The 17,133-nt window shown below is 38.6% G+C and overlaps 1 protein-coding gene across 1 annotated transcript in view; it reads right to left on the bottom strand.

Annotated features, from left to right (window-relative positions):
- Nucleotides 1–17,133, bottom strand: part of MET (MET proto-oncogene, receptor tyrosine kinase) — a 145,637-nt gene that overhangs the window by 49,728 nt on the left and 78,776 nt on the right. The window contains exons 9-10 of the mRNA XM_087969312.1: nucleotides 7,914–8,075; nucleotides 4,608–4,707 (exon numbers count right to left, since the gene is read on the bottom strand). Coding sequence (XP_087825438.1) covers nucleotides 4,608–4,707; nucleotides 7,914–8,075 — 262 coding nt within the window. The remainder of the gene's footprint in view (nucleotides 1–4,607; nucleotides 4,708–7,913; nucleotides 8,076–17,133) is intronic.

The raw sequence follows: 17,133 nt of genomic DNA, 5'->3' as shown, positions 1-17,133 counted from the left end.
ATTTCAACGAAGAGAGAGTATCAAATATTCAACACTGAAACATACTCTGAAGACATTGAGCATAATTCTGGACTGCCTTCTATCAAGAACGTTTTAGTTCCAGCACAATGATAGTTGCTCTCCAAATATTGCTGGTAATACAACTCCCAATTACTCTAGATCAGTGGTTCCCAAACTTTTTCAGGCCACCGTCCCCTTGGTGCTACAAACTCATCCTCAGTGCTCCCCACCCAGGGGTGGGATTCAAATTTCTTAACAACTGGTTCTGTGGGCATGGCCTAATTTGTGGGCATGGTTTGGTGGTCATGTGACTGGCAAATAAAATATAAGTGGTCCTCGCTTAATGGACGGTTGCTTATTAAGTGTTCTAATTTATGACTGACCTCCCCAGAGCTACTTGACCTGTTTTTGGAGTTTTGACAGCCATGCATACTCTCTCTCTCTCTCTCTCTCTCTCTCTCTCTCTCTCTCTCTCTCTCTCTCTCTCTCTCGCTGGAGCAGGTGGTTGGACTAGATATCTCATTCACTTTCTCCTCCCTCCTTTTCTTTCTTTCTTTCTTTCTTTCTTTCTTTCTTTCTTTCTTTCTTTCTTTCTTTCTTTCTTTCTTTCTTTCTTTCTTTCTTTCTGTCCCTTCCTTCCATCTTCCCTTCCTTTGTTTATCCCCTTTCTTCCTTTCTCTTCCTTTCTCTCTCCCTTTTTCTTTCTTTGCTTTCTTGTCTGTTCCTTCTCTTTCCTTCTCTTTCTCTCTCTTTCTCTCATTCCCTCTCTTTCTTTCCCTCTCTCTCTATCCCTTCCTTAACCTATCTACCTATTTTCTGCTCAGGCAGGTGTAGCCTAATCTGTCAAAGGCCTGGGTTAATCCTGCATCACCCCGTTTCCCCTTTCAGAGGCCCTGGCCCTTAATCTCCCAGTTTCCTCCCCCACGACTGCCTCTTTCCTCGTCCCATGGCTGTGACTTTACCCTCCTCCCGTGGCTGGCTGCCATGGAAGGCAAGCCAGGGCTGAGCCATTGTTGTCGCTGGGCTTCCGGCCAGCCACGTCACCCTTGTCACAAATGCCTGCAGCCGCCGTGTGTTTTTTTGGGTGCGGCTGGAGTCCAGCATTCTAGACGCCAGTCCTGCAGGTCCACTCCATTGAGTCCGCTGCACCGGAGGGACTTGCCCAAGCAAGTCTGAGCGGAGTGTTGCAGCAGTCAATGGGGTGAGCCTGCATGGCCGGTACCTAGAACGCGGTGGTGGCAGAATGCTGGAGAAGTAGAGCAAAGCTGGAGGTTGGTAATTTTTGCTGCAAAAAACCTCCAGACGGCACATGGTTTTTTTGGTGCAGCTGGACTCCAGCTGCACAAAAAAAAAAAAAAAAACAACCACGGCGTCTGGATGCTTTTTGCAGGAAAAGTTACCAACCTCCGGCTTTGCTTGCTCCGCTTCTCCAACACGCCGCTGTGGCCATCAATGCTTGCGCATGCGCGTGATGTCGCACATGCGCAATAAGGACTGACTGGGCAAGGAACAGAGGAGCGGGCGGAGAGGAGCAGGGTCAGCCAGGGGCCAGTTTTACTGGTTCTCCAAACTACGGGGAATGGTAATGAACCGGTAGAATCCCACCCCTGAATTGCACCCTGCGAGGGGCCCACCTCCAGTGCCCTCCTGCCACCTCTTAGTGCCCCCCCGCCAGCCCCCTTGCCTCTTAGCGCCCCTCTAATGCATCCCCCCTCAGGGGGCAGTACCACCCACTTTGGGAACCACTGCTCTAGATAATGTAACACATAGTAAGATATGTTAGAAGTTGTAGTTTAGACATATGCAGAAAATCACCAATTTCCAATCCTTGCTTGTTGTTTGTCTTATTATCTTTCACTAATTTGACACATTTAACCCAATGGCAATCTAAAAGTGTTTTACTCTAAGAAATGGATTAAACTAAATAACTTTCTTCAGCTGACTTTTAATCCATATGATGAAATACTGCAAACCATTTCGTGCTTTATAAATATTCCAAATATCTTAAATTAACAATTAGGTAACAGGTTATCTAAAGAAAAATTATCTTAAATTATAAAACAATATAAGAAAATGTAACAAGTACAAGATATATTACAGTATAAAAACTTATTACATGCAAGAATGAGATGCAATTAGGGTTAGGATCTCATACAATTCTTTCATTGTTCATAGGAATTATTTTAAATATTTTGCAGAAAGAAGCAGTTGTATAGTTGAAAATAAACCTATAATACTAAATACATTTCATTAATACAAATTCATTGCACATCTTATCTTCTGCTGAGTAATCAATGTCTTTTAAATTAATAACGGTGGCATTTATAATCTAGTTTGTGGTCATCTACTAGAATGGGATCTGTAGCTTGTTACTTTAACCCCAACTTAACCCTAGACTCTGAGAAGCATGCTTTCAGAGAATGATAAAAAAAAAATCTAATAATGTTTTTTAGTGATGATGCAATGTGATTGATTGGAAAGGTCTCAGCAAATCACATTTCTAGTGCCCTTACTGTTATGTTATTTGACACAACGTTTTGACTTTGAAATTAGTTTTAGCAATCGAAAAATATGATGCTTTCATGAAATAGTACGTACATTGTTTCTTATAATCAAACCAATTAGGACTAAATTAAAATGCATCTTATTTTAGGATGGATTTTAATTTACCGTGACTTTAAAATTTTAAAAATGCCCCCCGCCCCCACACACACATTTGCAAACATTTTTCTAGAAAAAGAAAAAAAAATCCAACATTGTTATTCTGGAGAAAGGCATTAAATGCAACCATATATAGTAAAGAATTTACTGTGCTTATTTTGTGTACTTGTGAGCATATTAATTCTTTTTCAAAGGCTTGTAGAAAATAAGTTTGCCAGGTTATTCCTTGTTATAATCTCCAAGACAAACTATATTTTTATCAGTTTACTTATTTATTTATTTTATATTTAGATTCTGCCCATCTCACTGTTGCAGCAACTAGGGGCAGCTTACCGATGCTTAAAAGATAATACAAATGGTTAAAACAATTAAAATGGTTAGATAAAAATCTAAAAACCCAAGAGAACAGGTGACATGGAACTGGGGATCTTCAGCCAACCCCAGCATAGCACATGCTTATTGATGCTCCAGGCCAACCAGAAGAGTCATGTTTTAATGCTCTTCAGGAAGGCTAGGGGGTGAGGTCCAACCTCACCTCCAAAGGGGCAAGGGGCCACAGAAGAAAATAGTTTTTTTTCCTGGCCCTGCAAGTTTATATTTGTATATGCTACAGACAAATTGAGCATCACAAATAATTTCATCCCTTCCTTTCATATGGTTATTCCGTAGAATTATCATAAAGGTATTTCAAATCATCACCTCACACATTTGTGAAGGCCTACACTGATGAACAGTACTTATAGTGTTTTATATATTATACAATTTGTGCATGCCAAAACATAGCGTTTAGTTTTTGTCTGTTTGCAACAGCAACTGATTTTGCATAGCATTGCTAACTTTAGATGCATCTGTACATACTTCTAAAAAAAGCCCCAGCTCTAAGAATATTCATTGGTATCCAGTTAAGTATGTATACAATTCCTGGATTGCTTCCATTTTCACTTACTGACTTGATGTATTTATCAAAAGTACGAGAAGCACAAAACTATTCCTGCTGGATCATACCAACAGTTCATTTTCCCCCAACTATGCCAATAATGACTTTAGGAAGCTTATAAAGATGGACAGGAGAACGACTGCTATATTTTACTGTTGCTCTTAAGTGATACCTCAGATGTGTTACTTTGTGCTTCAAGAAACAGAATAGAGTTATAAAGCCCAGTATCCATAATTCAAATTAAAACGTGTTTTTAGCAACTTTGCTTAATTATGTATTGCACAGTGTTGCAGGAAAAACAGCTTCCTCTTGCAAAAAGTTCAAAATTTTACAACTCAAGCTTCACCAAATTATTTCCCTAATAAAAAAGAGCCCTAAACAAAAACAAAAAAAGGATAAGGTTATGTCTGACTGAATTGCATATACATTAGCTGACTAGATATAGCTTAACATATATGTTTTAGCAGATTATATTTACGGTTTTGTGTACATTTGAGTGACTTGGATGTTTCTAATCTTGGATGCTACTCCTATGTCTCCTGACTCAACCGGTTCCAACTAGTGTTGTAGTTTAGGTAGGTCTGTATTCATGGTGCTACTTCTGCAACTTTAGGCAATGTGGACATGCTGGGTTCAGGGAGTTCATGCCTCTTAATTCAGACTTTCCTTTTAAATGTATGTTTATCTAATAGAAGAAAATATCTGTACTCAAGATTGAATCCTGTGGGATCCTTGCTATTCTCTGAGCTTGGCTGTTTTCTTGCAGATGTTTCATTACCAAATTTATCGATCCACTTATCCTTGAATTAGGGAAATCTTCAGGGTCTCCCATTGTGACCACCTATCTTCCCTCTACTGCCTGTATCAAATCACCCATACTTGTATGTTTATCAAGTTAAACAAAGAATTGTTCAACATTCCATTTTATTTTAATAACAAATGTTGCAAAGGTACATTTAGTGCATGAGCAGAAAATTACATCTGTAGCTGATGTATATTGTGAACTTACCACACTGAAGTTTCTGCCTATCTTTGGGACTGTCACCAACATCTTTGGAGACAATGCTGAATTTAGGTTTATTCCTTGAGCTGTAATTGTACTTCCACCGCTGATGAAATAAAGACATTGAAATAATATTATAAATATTACTCCAGAAAACTGATTGGTGTTTTAATTTAATAAGCATGCACGTATAGTTGCAGTTACAGGATGAAATTAATTTTGCAAAAAAATCATTATAACACCTGAACCTTTCTTTCTTTCCCTTTTTTGAGAGTTTTTCTAATTCTCCTATAAAAAAAAATTAAATGGCTCAATATGTAATTATTTTTATAAGCTGGAAAATGTGCACATGAAACAAAGACTAGCAGTTTAACAGAATTTAAAGATCCTGCAGTTTGTTGACCAAAGTGTAATAAGCAGAGTGGCACAGAAGAAATATGAAACTATGTTTCATTTCAAAGAGCAAATAGAATTCTATTTTCAGCAACAAATAGAATTCTTACATCAAGAATTCTAAGCTAATACTATTCTTCTCTCACGAGGAGAGCTGTATAATGTTCCAAGCTGTATAAATCAGTAAGCATTAAATTTACTATTTTTGGACAATTTTGTGATAATGCAATAACAATTTCAGAGGATGCTTCTGGAATACTATAGCACTACCATACACTGGTATTTTGGGAGGACAATCTAGAAAGAATTTAAATGTTCAAGATGTCAACTGTTGTTCTAAAAGATACTGGAGCAATCTCTAAGCATTTTTTCCTTCTTACAATCCTCAATCTTCTTTTTTTCTCTGAGCCTTTCTTCATTTGTGCTTCACTGAAGCAGAAAGATACTCCACCAGCAATTGTTTCTATGACATTCATATGAGCAAGTTTGGTTTAGTGGTTAAGGTAGTGGCCTAGAACCAAGAGTGTGAGAACTCTTACGGCATTTCCGGATCCCTTCATAAATAGATTACTGCGTTCCTGTCAAACAGACAACAAATAGTAAAAATAGGGAGCGCTTTATCAAACCCTGCTCCAGTTAACAGCGGTGTCCCCCAAGGCAGTGTTTTAGGACCCACACTCTTTATACTCTATATAAATGACCTTTCAATCACCTTATAACCAACTGCGTCCTCTTTGCGGATGACATAAAACTATTCAACACCACCGACAATGCTACTGTCCTTCAAAGTGACCTTGATTATGTGTCTGAATGGTCAAACAATTGGCAACTCCAAATCTCGAACAACAAATGCTCTGTCCTACACATTGGTTAAAAAAAATCAGTGCACCAAATACAAACTAGGCGGATATGACCTCGTTGATGATCCTAACTCTGTCAAGGATCTTGGAGTTCTCATATCAAATGACCTAAGAGCCAGAGCTCACTGTAACAGCATTGCTAAAAAGGCATTAAGAGTTGTAAATCTAATCTTACGAAGCTTCTCCTCTGGAAATATTGAATTGCTAACTAGAGCATACAAAATTTTTGCTAGACCAATACTCGAATACAGCTCCAGTCTTGAATCTGCACTGTATATCAGACATTAATACAATTGAGCGAGTCCAGAAGTATTTCACGAGAAGAGTACTACACTGCTCTGCTTGCAACAAAATACCCTATATCACCAGGCTTGAGATTTTGGGCTCGGACAACCTTGAACTTCACCACCTACGGTTAGACTTAAGCGTAGCACACAAAATTATCTGCTACAATGTCCTACCAGTCAATGACTACTTCAGCTTCAACTGCAACAATACAAGAGCACACAACAGATACAAACTCAATGTAAACTGCTTCAAACTCGATTGCAGAAAGTACGACTTCAGCAACAGAGTGGTCAATGCCTGGAATGCACTACTTGACTCTGTTGTTACATCCTCTAACCCCCACTCCTTTCACCTCAAACTATCCACTATTGACCTCACCCCATTCCTAAGAGGTCTGTAAGGGGTGTGCATAAGTGCACCATTGTGCCTACCGTCCCTGTCCTATTGTCCCCATTTATTCGTACCTATTTCCTGTATTCTTACTCATGTTTATACTTATACTTATTATCTTGTAAGCAATTGACAAATAAATAAAATAAATAAAAAGTGACTTGATCCAGGTGATAGAGGGAGGATAGGTGGCCACAATGGAAACTATGCATATTTCCCTAATTCAAGGATGAGTGGATGGGTAACGCTTCAACCAGCAGTGGGAAAAGTCCCCATTTCTATTCACCATTCCACTGGTCCTTGCTCAGTCTTCCAGCTGACTACTTTTTCATGTGTCTGTTCTTTTCTTCTATTTGTTTCTTCCTCTGTTATCCTAAACAATTCCTTGCCTTGTCTTTCCACTCTTGTCATCCTTCCTCTACTGTATCCAGCCAATGTGTCTTTGCCAACCCCATATATTTCCCCACTTTTTCTAACACTCTTTTCATTGCCAATCACATTCTCCAATCCAACTGTCAAGATTGACTTGCAAGGTACCACTTTTACTCTTGGAAATAAAAATATCCCAAGGGTTTCTTTTGCTGTGCATGCCAACGGGACAGTTAAATCATCTTTCCTTTCTACTCCACCCACAATATAGAAGCCAAACTTTTTTTCATTCTAGGATCAAAGTCTTGTCACTCAGTCAGAATCCAGACTTCCTTTTGATTGACATGTTGATCACTACTATGGTTCTGACCAATAAAACTATATTGTACATAGAATAGGCACCAATGGAAAGAGATATGGGTGGAACATACTAAGGATTATGAATATATATCTACAGTATATATGACAAGTTGTGTGTGCACACACAGGATTGTGGCTTGTGTACATAAATATTTTGAATTTTAATGAGGGAGACCAACGTTCAATTTTCACCATTAAAACATCTTAAACCTACATATTGTAAAAAACATACAAACCTATTCCATTCTTGTAAAAATACTTTTTTTTTTACATTATTCTACCTGAGAAATTTTCATTAAGCTCCTATTAATGCTTAGAAAAAAAGACTGGATAGTGAGGCAGCCCAAGTTGGCAAAATGACGCAAAAGCAATCTACCCTCACACCTTGGAAAGTGGTGGCTACCATCTAGGTTTTTTTAACCTTTTACCCTTGGAACTGTGGATGTCCCTAAAAGAGGCCTAAATATCATAATGTGAGTGGAAATATCTTGCTAATACAAATTTTGGAAAAAGGCATTTCCTTCTGTGTAATTAATAACAGAACCTTTAAGCATGACTGAAGAATAAAGATTAGTTTTGCAATTTATTTTGTAGAATTTTACTATCATTTTTTCCATTATTACTCATATATCAACGTTAAATTTTCACTCACCTAAGGAAAGATTTTACTGGATAAATTTTAGAAACAACAGGGTCTTCTCTGTAGGTAAAATGACCTGCTGAACGACTGGCTGAATCAATTTTCATTTCAACAAGGCATTCCAATGTTTCTCTTTGAGAAGGACTGTAACATTCTATGGTATTGGCAGTCACACTGTAAGAAAAAAATTAAAGAATTAAGATAATTCTTACTATAATCAAGTTCACATTCTCAAAAAAACAGTCTGAATCAGTATGAAATGTTACTCATTATGAAAATCCTCAAGACCTGTGATTAAACTGTAATTTCTAGTTCAAATATAATAGAACTGTCCATTTATTTTTAGCATTTGAAAAAAATAATATAGAGATACATTAAAGTAAAAAACTTCCGTTTTCATTCCTATGGATTTATTATGCAAACACTGATACATCTAAAGCAGATACCTGCAGTTCATAATACTGCCAATTACACTGCATCAGCATACAAACTAGAAACTAAAGTACATAAAAGCTGCGAGGCTATGGAGTCAGAAATGCTAAAAAAATTAAAACTGAATTCAGAAATCTCAGTTGTCTAGTTACTATCAACTAAAATTTTAACATTTTCTATTACTACATTAACATGATAAAGAAATGAATCAGGGGTGGGATTCAGTTTTTTTAAACAACCGGTTCTGTGGGCATGGCTTAGTTGGTGGGTGTGGCTTGGTGGTCATGTGACTGGGTGGGCATGGCCAACTCGACATCACTCATGTCAAGAGGCGCTTCTCCTCGCCTGGCCTCTCATGACAGTGGGATGCTGCAATGGTCATAAGTGTGAAAAATGGTCATAAGTCACTTTTTTCAGTGCCATTGTAACTTTGAATGGTCACTAAATGAACTGTTGTAAGTCAAGGATTACCTGTATAAAAATACAAAAAGCTTCTTTGCTTGCAAAAAGCTGCCCTAAATACCAATCATTAGATTAAAAATACCTGCAAGCCAGAGTTACAAATCAGGCAGGGTGCCAGAGCACCTTGAGGAAGGAAAAATATTTAAAATGCAGTGATAACTATCAAGCAGCCAACTCTTGCTCATAAAGTGAAACCCTTTAGCAGAGAGGTCATTTAAGCTCTCCAGAAAAAGCACACCCAGGAAAAGCAATCCGTAGATCCATTTGCACCACTTAAAGATACCAGCTGGTCTCACTCACCTCGCAAGCTATCCTAAGGAAATCATCCAGATTTAAGGAAAGGTCACATGCCCCCCAGAAAGGCAGTAAAAAAATCAGTGCCAAGCTTGCATCCTGCCTCTTGGAAGTATACCCCCAAAGGACAGTGCCAGATAGTACTAAAGCAGTGAGGAAGACCCCCTCCACAGATAGAAAAAGAAACCATGAGGCAGGAAAAAATTCAAACACAATACAAATAATTAAATCACAACAGTAGCTGTTGTTTGTTGAAGCTGAATAGGGAAAATTATCCCATCAATAAACACAGGATCAAACTTCACCAAGCACAGAATTAACCTTCACCAAAAACCAGTTCTAGACCAAAACTCAGAAAGGGTATGCAAACTCACGTTTGAATGTCAATCTTTCTAGCTAGCCAAGAAGTCTTGCTGAATGTCACTCATCTTGGTTCCCTGTCACTAAAAGCTTTGCTTCATTATTCAATTATTTCTTCAAAGTGCTGATTGTCAAGGGAAGTATTTCCTCCCAACAGCAGTGTAAAAATCTTAACCTTCCCTTTAAGAAAGTCAAGCCTCAGAAGCTCTGGAGACAGGAAGTCTAGGCGTACTGTCAAGAATGTAACAAGGGTGAAAAAAAAAACAAAAGGAGATTGCTTCTAACTACCAGTTCTCCAAACTGGTAGTTAACAAGGGGTTCTATAGAACCGGACAGAATCGGTAGAATCCCACCCCTGAAATGAATCCAATATGGAAAGGCTGGAAAACCCAGATACAAAGCAGGAGATATAAGAAACATACCCAAACCTATAAAGGACTCAAATGCCTATACACTCATGCTCAAAGTTTAAGGAACAAACAGAATGAACTTGAAGTACTAGTGCATGAAAGTAAATATGATATAGCTACCATTAGTGAAACATGGTGGGATGAAACTTATGACTGGAATATACAGGTAGTCCCCAACTTACAACCACAATTGAGCCCAAAATTTATGTTGCTAAATGAAACATTTGTTAAGTGAGTTTTACTATCTTTCTTGCCACAGTTGTTAAGTGAATCACTGTAGTTGTTAAATTAGTCAAACTGTTGTTCAATGAATTTAACTTCCCCATTGACTTTGCTTGTCAGAAGGTCACAAAAAGGGATTAAATGACCCTGAGACACTGTAACTGTCATAAATATGAATCAATTGCCAAGTGTCTACATTTTGATCACATGACCATGGGGATGCTACATCAGTTGTAAGTATGAAAACTGTTCATAAGTCACTTTTTTCAGTGTCATTGTAACTTTGAACAGTCACTAAATGAACTGTTGTAAGTTGATGACTACTTGTCCTGATGGAAGGATACAAACTATTCAAAAGAAACAGACCTAACAAAAGAGGTGGAGTTGCATTATATATAAAAAATCACTACAACTCTATAGAAATCCAGAAAACAAAGGATGAAAACCTCCTAGAATCCATATGGATAACCCTTTTGATTAACATGTTGATCACTACTGTTGCTCTGACCAATAAAATTATTTAAATTGTACATAGAACAGGCAATATAAAAGGAATGTTATGTTATAGGCATATACTACAGCCCACCCAACCAAGCAGAAGGAATAGATGAACTTTTACTAATCGATTATCAAATGTATGTAGGAAATATACCACAGTAGCAATGGGAAACTTTAACTACCCTGATATCAATTGGTAGACAAATTCTGCATCAAGTGGAATATGAAACAAATTCCTAATCAATTTATTTGACAACTTTGTCATTCAAAAGGTAGAGGAGGGAACAGAGGAAAAGCTATACTGGACCTAATTCTTACTAATAGAGAAGGGATAGATGGAGTTGAAGTTGTTGGAACTTTGGGTGAAAGTAACCACATCATACTGGAATTCAAGATAATGCAAGCACAAGCAATAGAACTTAATCCATCCAGTGTCTTAAACTTCAAAAGAGCTGATTTTAACAAACTCAGAGAAAGCCTAAGGAAAATTCCATGGATGAAAATCCTAAAGGGGAAAACAACTCAAGAAGCATGGGAAACATTAAAAAATATTATCATAAAAGCCCAATCCAACACAATACCACTGAAAAAGAAAAACAAAAAAATCCAAGGAGAAATCAGTATGGTTGCACAAAGATGTATCTGATAAACTGAAAGACAAAAAGGACAAGCACAAAAAATGGAAAGAGGGATACATAACTAAGGCAGAGTATCAGCAGATAGCCCATATCTGCAAAGATGAAACCAGGAACGCAAAGACTCGGAATGAACAACACAAGTCAAAGATAATTTAAAAAAGTTTCTTTCAACATATAAATGACAATAAAAATATCAAGGAAACAGTAGGTCCACTTAAGGGAGAAGATGGCAAGAAGTGACAGGCAGCAGAGAGAAAGCAGAACTGTTAACTCATTTTTTTGCGTCAGACTTCATGCAAAAAGAAACTAGCCCAATCTATGAAAAACGTAACTATAAAAGACAGACTAAAAATTAAAGTTAAAATTAGGAAATAAGGGTTAGAAAATGGTTAGAAAATATCTATCTGATCTTGATGAATATAGACCACTGGGATCTGATGGATTACATCCCAGAGTTCTGAAGGAACTAACAAATGTTAACTCAGAACCATTGTACTGTATCTTTCAAAAATCCATCAGGCTTGGCAGTGCATGCTTGGGACCTTTATTGATCAAATATTTGGGGGAAGGATATTTGGAAATTCAAGATTACAGGAGAAACTGTATGTTTGAAGACCCAATGATTTTAAACGCACTTTTAATGTATATTAAAAAGGGCAAAGATATGTAATTGCACAGTTTGGTCCACCATCTTGATCTTTATACACCAACATATGGAGGTGGTTGGCAGAAATCATGTTTCTGGGTGTTCAGCTAAAGAGAAAGCTAGCTTGGTCACTCAACAGGGAGACACTGGTGAAGCAAGCACAGCAGCACCTGCATTTTTTTGCATCACATGAAAAAAAGTGTATCTTCCTTTCCCTGCCCTTATCACTTTCCATAGCGGGATGATTGAGAGCACCCTATCATATTGCATTACTGCTTTGGACAGGAAGGGGATGAGAATGGTGAGGATGGCAGAAAAGATTATTGGTAGTTCACTTCCTTCCATCCAGGATATAACATATAAGGGATGCTTGAACAGAGTCTGCAGTATTGTCTGGAACACTATACATCCTCTTCATGACCTGTTTTCCTTGTTACCTTCTGGGAGGAGGCTTCATGGTCTCTGAAGCAGAACATCTAGATTCATTTGTTCCACAGTTTTGTGAAACTCTCAAGTTTCCTCTTTCTGCTATGTATTCAAAATGGACAAAGATATCAGTGGACCACCACAGCCAGGCCTCCCACACCCCAATACCTGTTGCACTAGTGCCAAACTCTTTCTGAGGCTGCTTGCAGCCAGGATGCCTTATGTTGCATTGCGCTGGTGCGGCTGCTTGCAGCAGGATGTTGCGTGCTTTGTCACGCTGGTGCCGCCATTTGCGGCAAGGCGCCACATGTGGTACTGCTGCCGTCACTTGCACACACAATAGCACAATCTGTGATGTGTCCTCCTATATAGTTTTCCCCAAAATACAACCTACCTGTAAACAATCCCTATCCCCATTTTCATGGCTGAACCTAATAGAAACCCTACCTAAAAATAAGCTCCAGTTAAGCCCCACCTACTGTCTGGTTGTACGAGGGTAGGACAAGACGCATGAGTAAAAATCCAGTAAAAATCAAGCTATGGAGGTAAGAGGAATGGGGTGGATCTGCCCCAAGCACCCTAGTCACTTACCTTACAACTGCTGCAACCAGGCCTCCCATGCCCTGACACCCGTCACGTCGTTGTCAGACTTCTGCAGCTACTTGCGGATGGATGCTACATGGAACATTGCACCAGTGCCGCTCCTAGCTTGTTGCATCTGTGCCATCTTTTGTGTGCACAATGGTGTGATGCGCAATGCAGCCTCTTGCCACAAGCGACAGCACCAGCATGACAAGCCACGCAGTGTCTGGCTGCGAATGGCCATAGAATGAGTCGGACAACAGCGTGCCAGGTATCGAGGTGTGAGAGGCCTGGATGCAGTGGTCCTAAGGTAAGTGGGTAAAACATGCCCCAAAACATGCCCCTGGTGCATATTTTGGGGCCCAAAAGAAAATAGGACCAGGTCTTATTTTCGGGGAAGCACAATGTGTGTGTGTGTGTGTGTATGTATATAGCATGTGTATATTATGTGTATTAGATATATGTGTATGGGTAAATATATACTTTCTTTTGACAGCAGTCAACAGAAATTCATTTTTAATCTGTACCAATGTGCTCACAATAACGAATGATAATAAAAGTTATCTTAATCTTTTAAAAAATATTAATCTTAGCATCTTTGCAGTATTCAGATTTCTGTCATCCACATTTAAATTTGTGTCTGTAACTTGTTAATTTTACTCTGGGAAAGATTATTGTTTAAGAAGATGTAAAGAAAAAATGATATGGTTAACACTTTAACATTGCCTTCACAGTCAAAAAATGAATAATTTATAATAGTTTAGCTTCAATACCATCTAATATAAAGTGTCTGCCCACTTGTTATAAAATCCAGAAGAAAATAGGAAAGGTGAAAAGAAGTTTGGTGATAACTGCCAATTTATTATTCAAGATGTGTAATATAATAAACATAGTTTTTTGTTTTCCTTCTCGTTTAATTCCATGGAAGAATCAGATTACAAAAGAAATTGGAAACCCTTTCTTCCATAGTTTTATATGGAAATGTGTAGTCCAGCATATCATGTAGGCATAAGATTTTTTTTGTGTGTGTGTGTGCTTTGCTGTAGGACAGAAAGAAACAACTGCTGAAACTGAAGAGGACGGGTCCTGCTGCTAGAGTTCCACAGAGAAGTGATCAGGCAGAGTCAGGTAACCCCTTGCTAAAATCCAATTTTAACCGTTGTTTAGTGTACTTTACTTTTAAAGCACTGGGTGGGTTGTAGATTAGAGGGAAGTCGTAAAAAAGGAGATCCTCTCTCCCATCTTCTCCCTGCATTTCAATTTAACCTCCTTGAATGTTAAAAGGACATTTCTCCCCTTCTCCCTTCTTTCCTGTTTGGTTATTTGGGAAAAATCAATCTTTCCAATTTGGTGTTAGAATGACAGCATTGCTTTGTTAGTTGCTAAGCCCCACACAGATTATAACAGACCCTTTCATTTTAAATCAAGGCTTGGCTTTATAGTTTCTGCACTGCACCTCAGTTTAGGAATAGCTAGCCATATTGGCCTTGCTCTTACAAAAGCTTCACTGGAAAATTCCATGACTGGGAAAGTTTGAACAGACAGAGGGAGAGAGGGATAAAATATGTAGTCAAGAGGGTGAGAGCTATAAGGAGTCTAGACTGCTTGAAGTTTCCCACCAAAGCGGCAGCAGAAGTTTCATCAGTTTGGCAATATGGATGAAGATGAAGCAGGACTGTGTTTTTAGGAAGAAGCTGTTCTCCCACAAAAAGTCATAGTGGTGGTAAAGATACTGAACGCTTACCTAGTCAACCATTCTATTATGTTATGAACCCATAACATAAAGGTTAGGAGGTGAGATGTTTCTCTTTCCTGATGGGTGATGATGACCCAGAAAAGCCAGCAACTCATTCACCATCTCTAAAGCAAATATACTGTAACCTCAAGAACAGTGTTGAGTAGGACTACTTCCAATCTGACCCCATAGATCCTAGGTTAAAATGCCTAAGTAGATAAGCAGACTAGGACTGATTTTTTTTTGATGCAGAGAAGCCTAATGTCAGCCTTCAAGATTTTCTCCCTTTGCTTTGCATCTTTCGGCTGTCATAAGTAACGGGGGGAGGAGGGGGATAAGTATGGGAAGTGAGCTGGAGGTGTTACAAACTGAATTGTATAAACTGGGGGGAATACATTCCTGCTTAGGTTAGGTTTCTATTCCTTGCTTTCTCTTCTATGCTATGTACAGCTGCAAACCTTTATCAAAATATGCCAAGGTCAACAGACAGAAGCCTCATCACCACCTGGAGATGTCCACATGATGATATTCACAAGTTTTAATTGGAAGAACCATTTGAACTATTGGGGGTGGGAACATTGCCATACTTTGTATATGTGATTTACGTGCCCATTTTCTCAGATTCAGAATTCTTTTGTTGCTACCACTTGATTTCCGGTAAAAGATATCTTTTCTCTAATTAAAAGAGTCTAAGTATTTCTTTCTTGGATTTTGAATGGAGCACCAGCTGACACCTAGACCCATTTAGACACCATGCAACTGTCCTTTGCACTGCTGACAGCAAAAGGCAAATTTGCTGTGTGTGCTAGCAGCAAAGAATCTGCTCTAAAGTACAGCAGAACTCTTTATGGCACATGAAGCAATCCTAGGTGGGAAAATTGCAAAGTAATTAAAATAATCAAGTTATTGCACAAATTATGGCTTTGAACTTCTAGCCCTTCAGCACAGTGGCAGATGAAGGTTTTCAGCATTTTGTCCTTGTTTGTCCTTGATTAAGGAATTTTTCAGCAAGAAGGTGGTACTCCTTCTGGAAAATCATCTACCCAGGGGAAAAGTTCATTTGAGATATCTGGTTTAGTTTGCGTAGAGCCTGCTTTCTAACCGTTTCTTCAACAAAAATTAATACCATCATTACAGGCACAGTTAATTACCCCAACCTTTTTGGAAATAGGTTTTGATTATTGGGTATTGACTGTGATGTGGTCTATCCTGATTTTTGATCCCTCATCTGGGGCTCAAGTGACTCCTTGACCAGGGTGCAATCCCAATTCAACCCCAAGATGTATATAGCATTTCTAATGCTTTGCCAAGGAGAAGAAAAATATCTTTTGTTACTTTAGACAGTACCATAAATAGGAGCATTTTGCATTCCCTGAAGAAGTCAGGAAAAGCCAGAAAACATATACATCTGATTAAGGGCAGTCAAATTTCAGTTCTAATTAGATCTCGCAATACTATATCTATGCCTCCACGCTTACTATACTTACTATATCTATGCCTCCACAGTATATTATAGTAGCCAAATTTGTATACATAGGTTTATGCTCTACATTTTACACTCTAAGCCTGTGATGGCGAACCTATGGCACGTGTACCACAAATGGCACACAGAGCCATTTTGCTGGCACGCGAGCTTCAGGCAAACTTTATTTTATTTATTTATTTGATTTGTCAATTGTTTACAAGATAATAAGTACAAGTGTATACATAGTTGTGAATACATAGAAATGGGTACATATAAGAAAAATAAAAGAATAAGAGAAACAATAGGACAGGGACGGTAGGCACGTTGGTGCGCTTATGCACGCCCCTACAGACCTCTTAGGAAAGGGGTGAGGTCAATAGTAGACAGTCTAAGGTTAAAGTTTTTGGGGTTTGGGGAAGAGACTACAGAGTCGGGTAGAGTATTCCAGACATTGACCACTCTATTGCTGAAGTCGTATTTCCTGCAATCAAGTTTGGTGCGGTTTACTTTGAGTTTGTATCTGTTGTGTGCTCTTGTGTTGTTATGGTTAAAGCTGAAGTATTCATTGACAGGTAGGACATTGCAATGTATGATTTTATATACCATGCTTAAGTCGGACCGAAGACGGCGTAGTTCGAGGTTTTCTAGTTTTAGAATTTCGAGTCTGGTGGCATAAGGTATTCTACAACGGGTAGAAGAGTGGAGAACTCTTCTTGTGAAATACTTCTGGACTTTCTCAATTGTGTTAATATCACATACGTGATAAGGATTCCAGACTGATGAACTGTATTCGAGTATTGGTCTAGCAAATGTTTTGTATGCTCTGGTTAGTAGTGAGATATTACCAGAGAAAAAGCAACGTAGGATTAGGTTAACAACTCTTAATGCCTTTTGGCTATGTAGTTGCAGTGAGCTCTAGCACTTAGATCATTAGAGGTGAGTATTCCCAGGTCCTTTACAGAGCTTGGGTCATCACATGCGTGTGCCTCACAGCTGATTTTTTTGGTTGGTTTGAGGCCTTTTTCGGTCTCCCAGGGGCTGGGAAAAGCCTCTGCAAGGTTT

Source organism: Notechis scutatus, chromosome 6, assembly GCF_049901735.1.
Source record: "Notechis scutatus isolate UNSWTSFEM ecotype Mainland chromosome 6, rNotScu1.2, whole genome shotgun sequence".
Classification (NCBI taxonomy): domain Eukaryota; kingdom Metazoa; phylum Chordata; class Lepidosauria; order Squamata; family Elapidae; genus Notechis; species Notechis scutatus.
The sequence above is the reverse complement of the archived record's forward strand: the minus strand, read 5'-3'. Positions and strand labels throughout refer to the sequence as shown.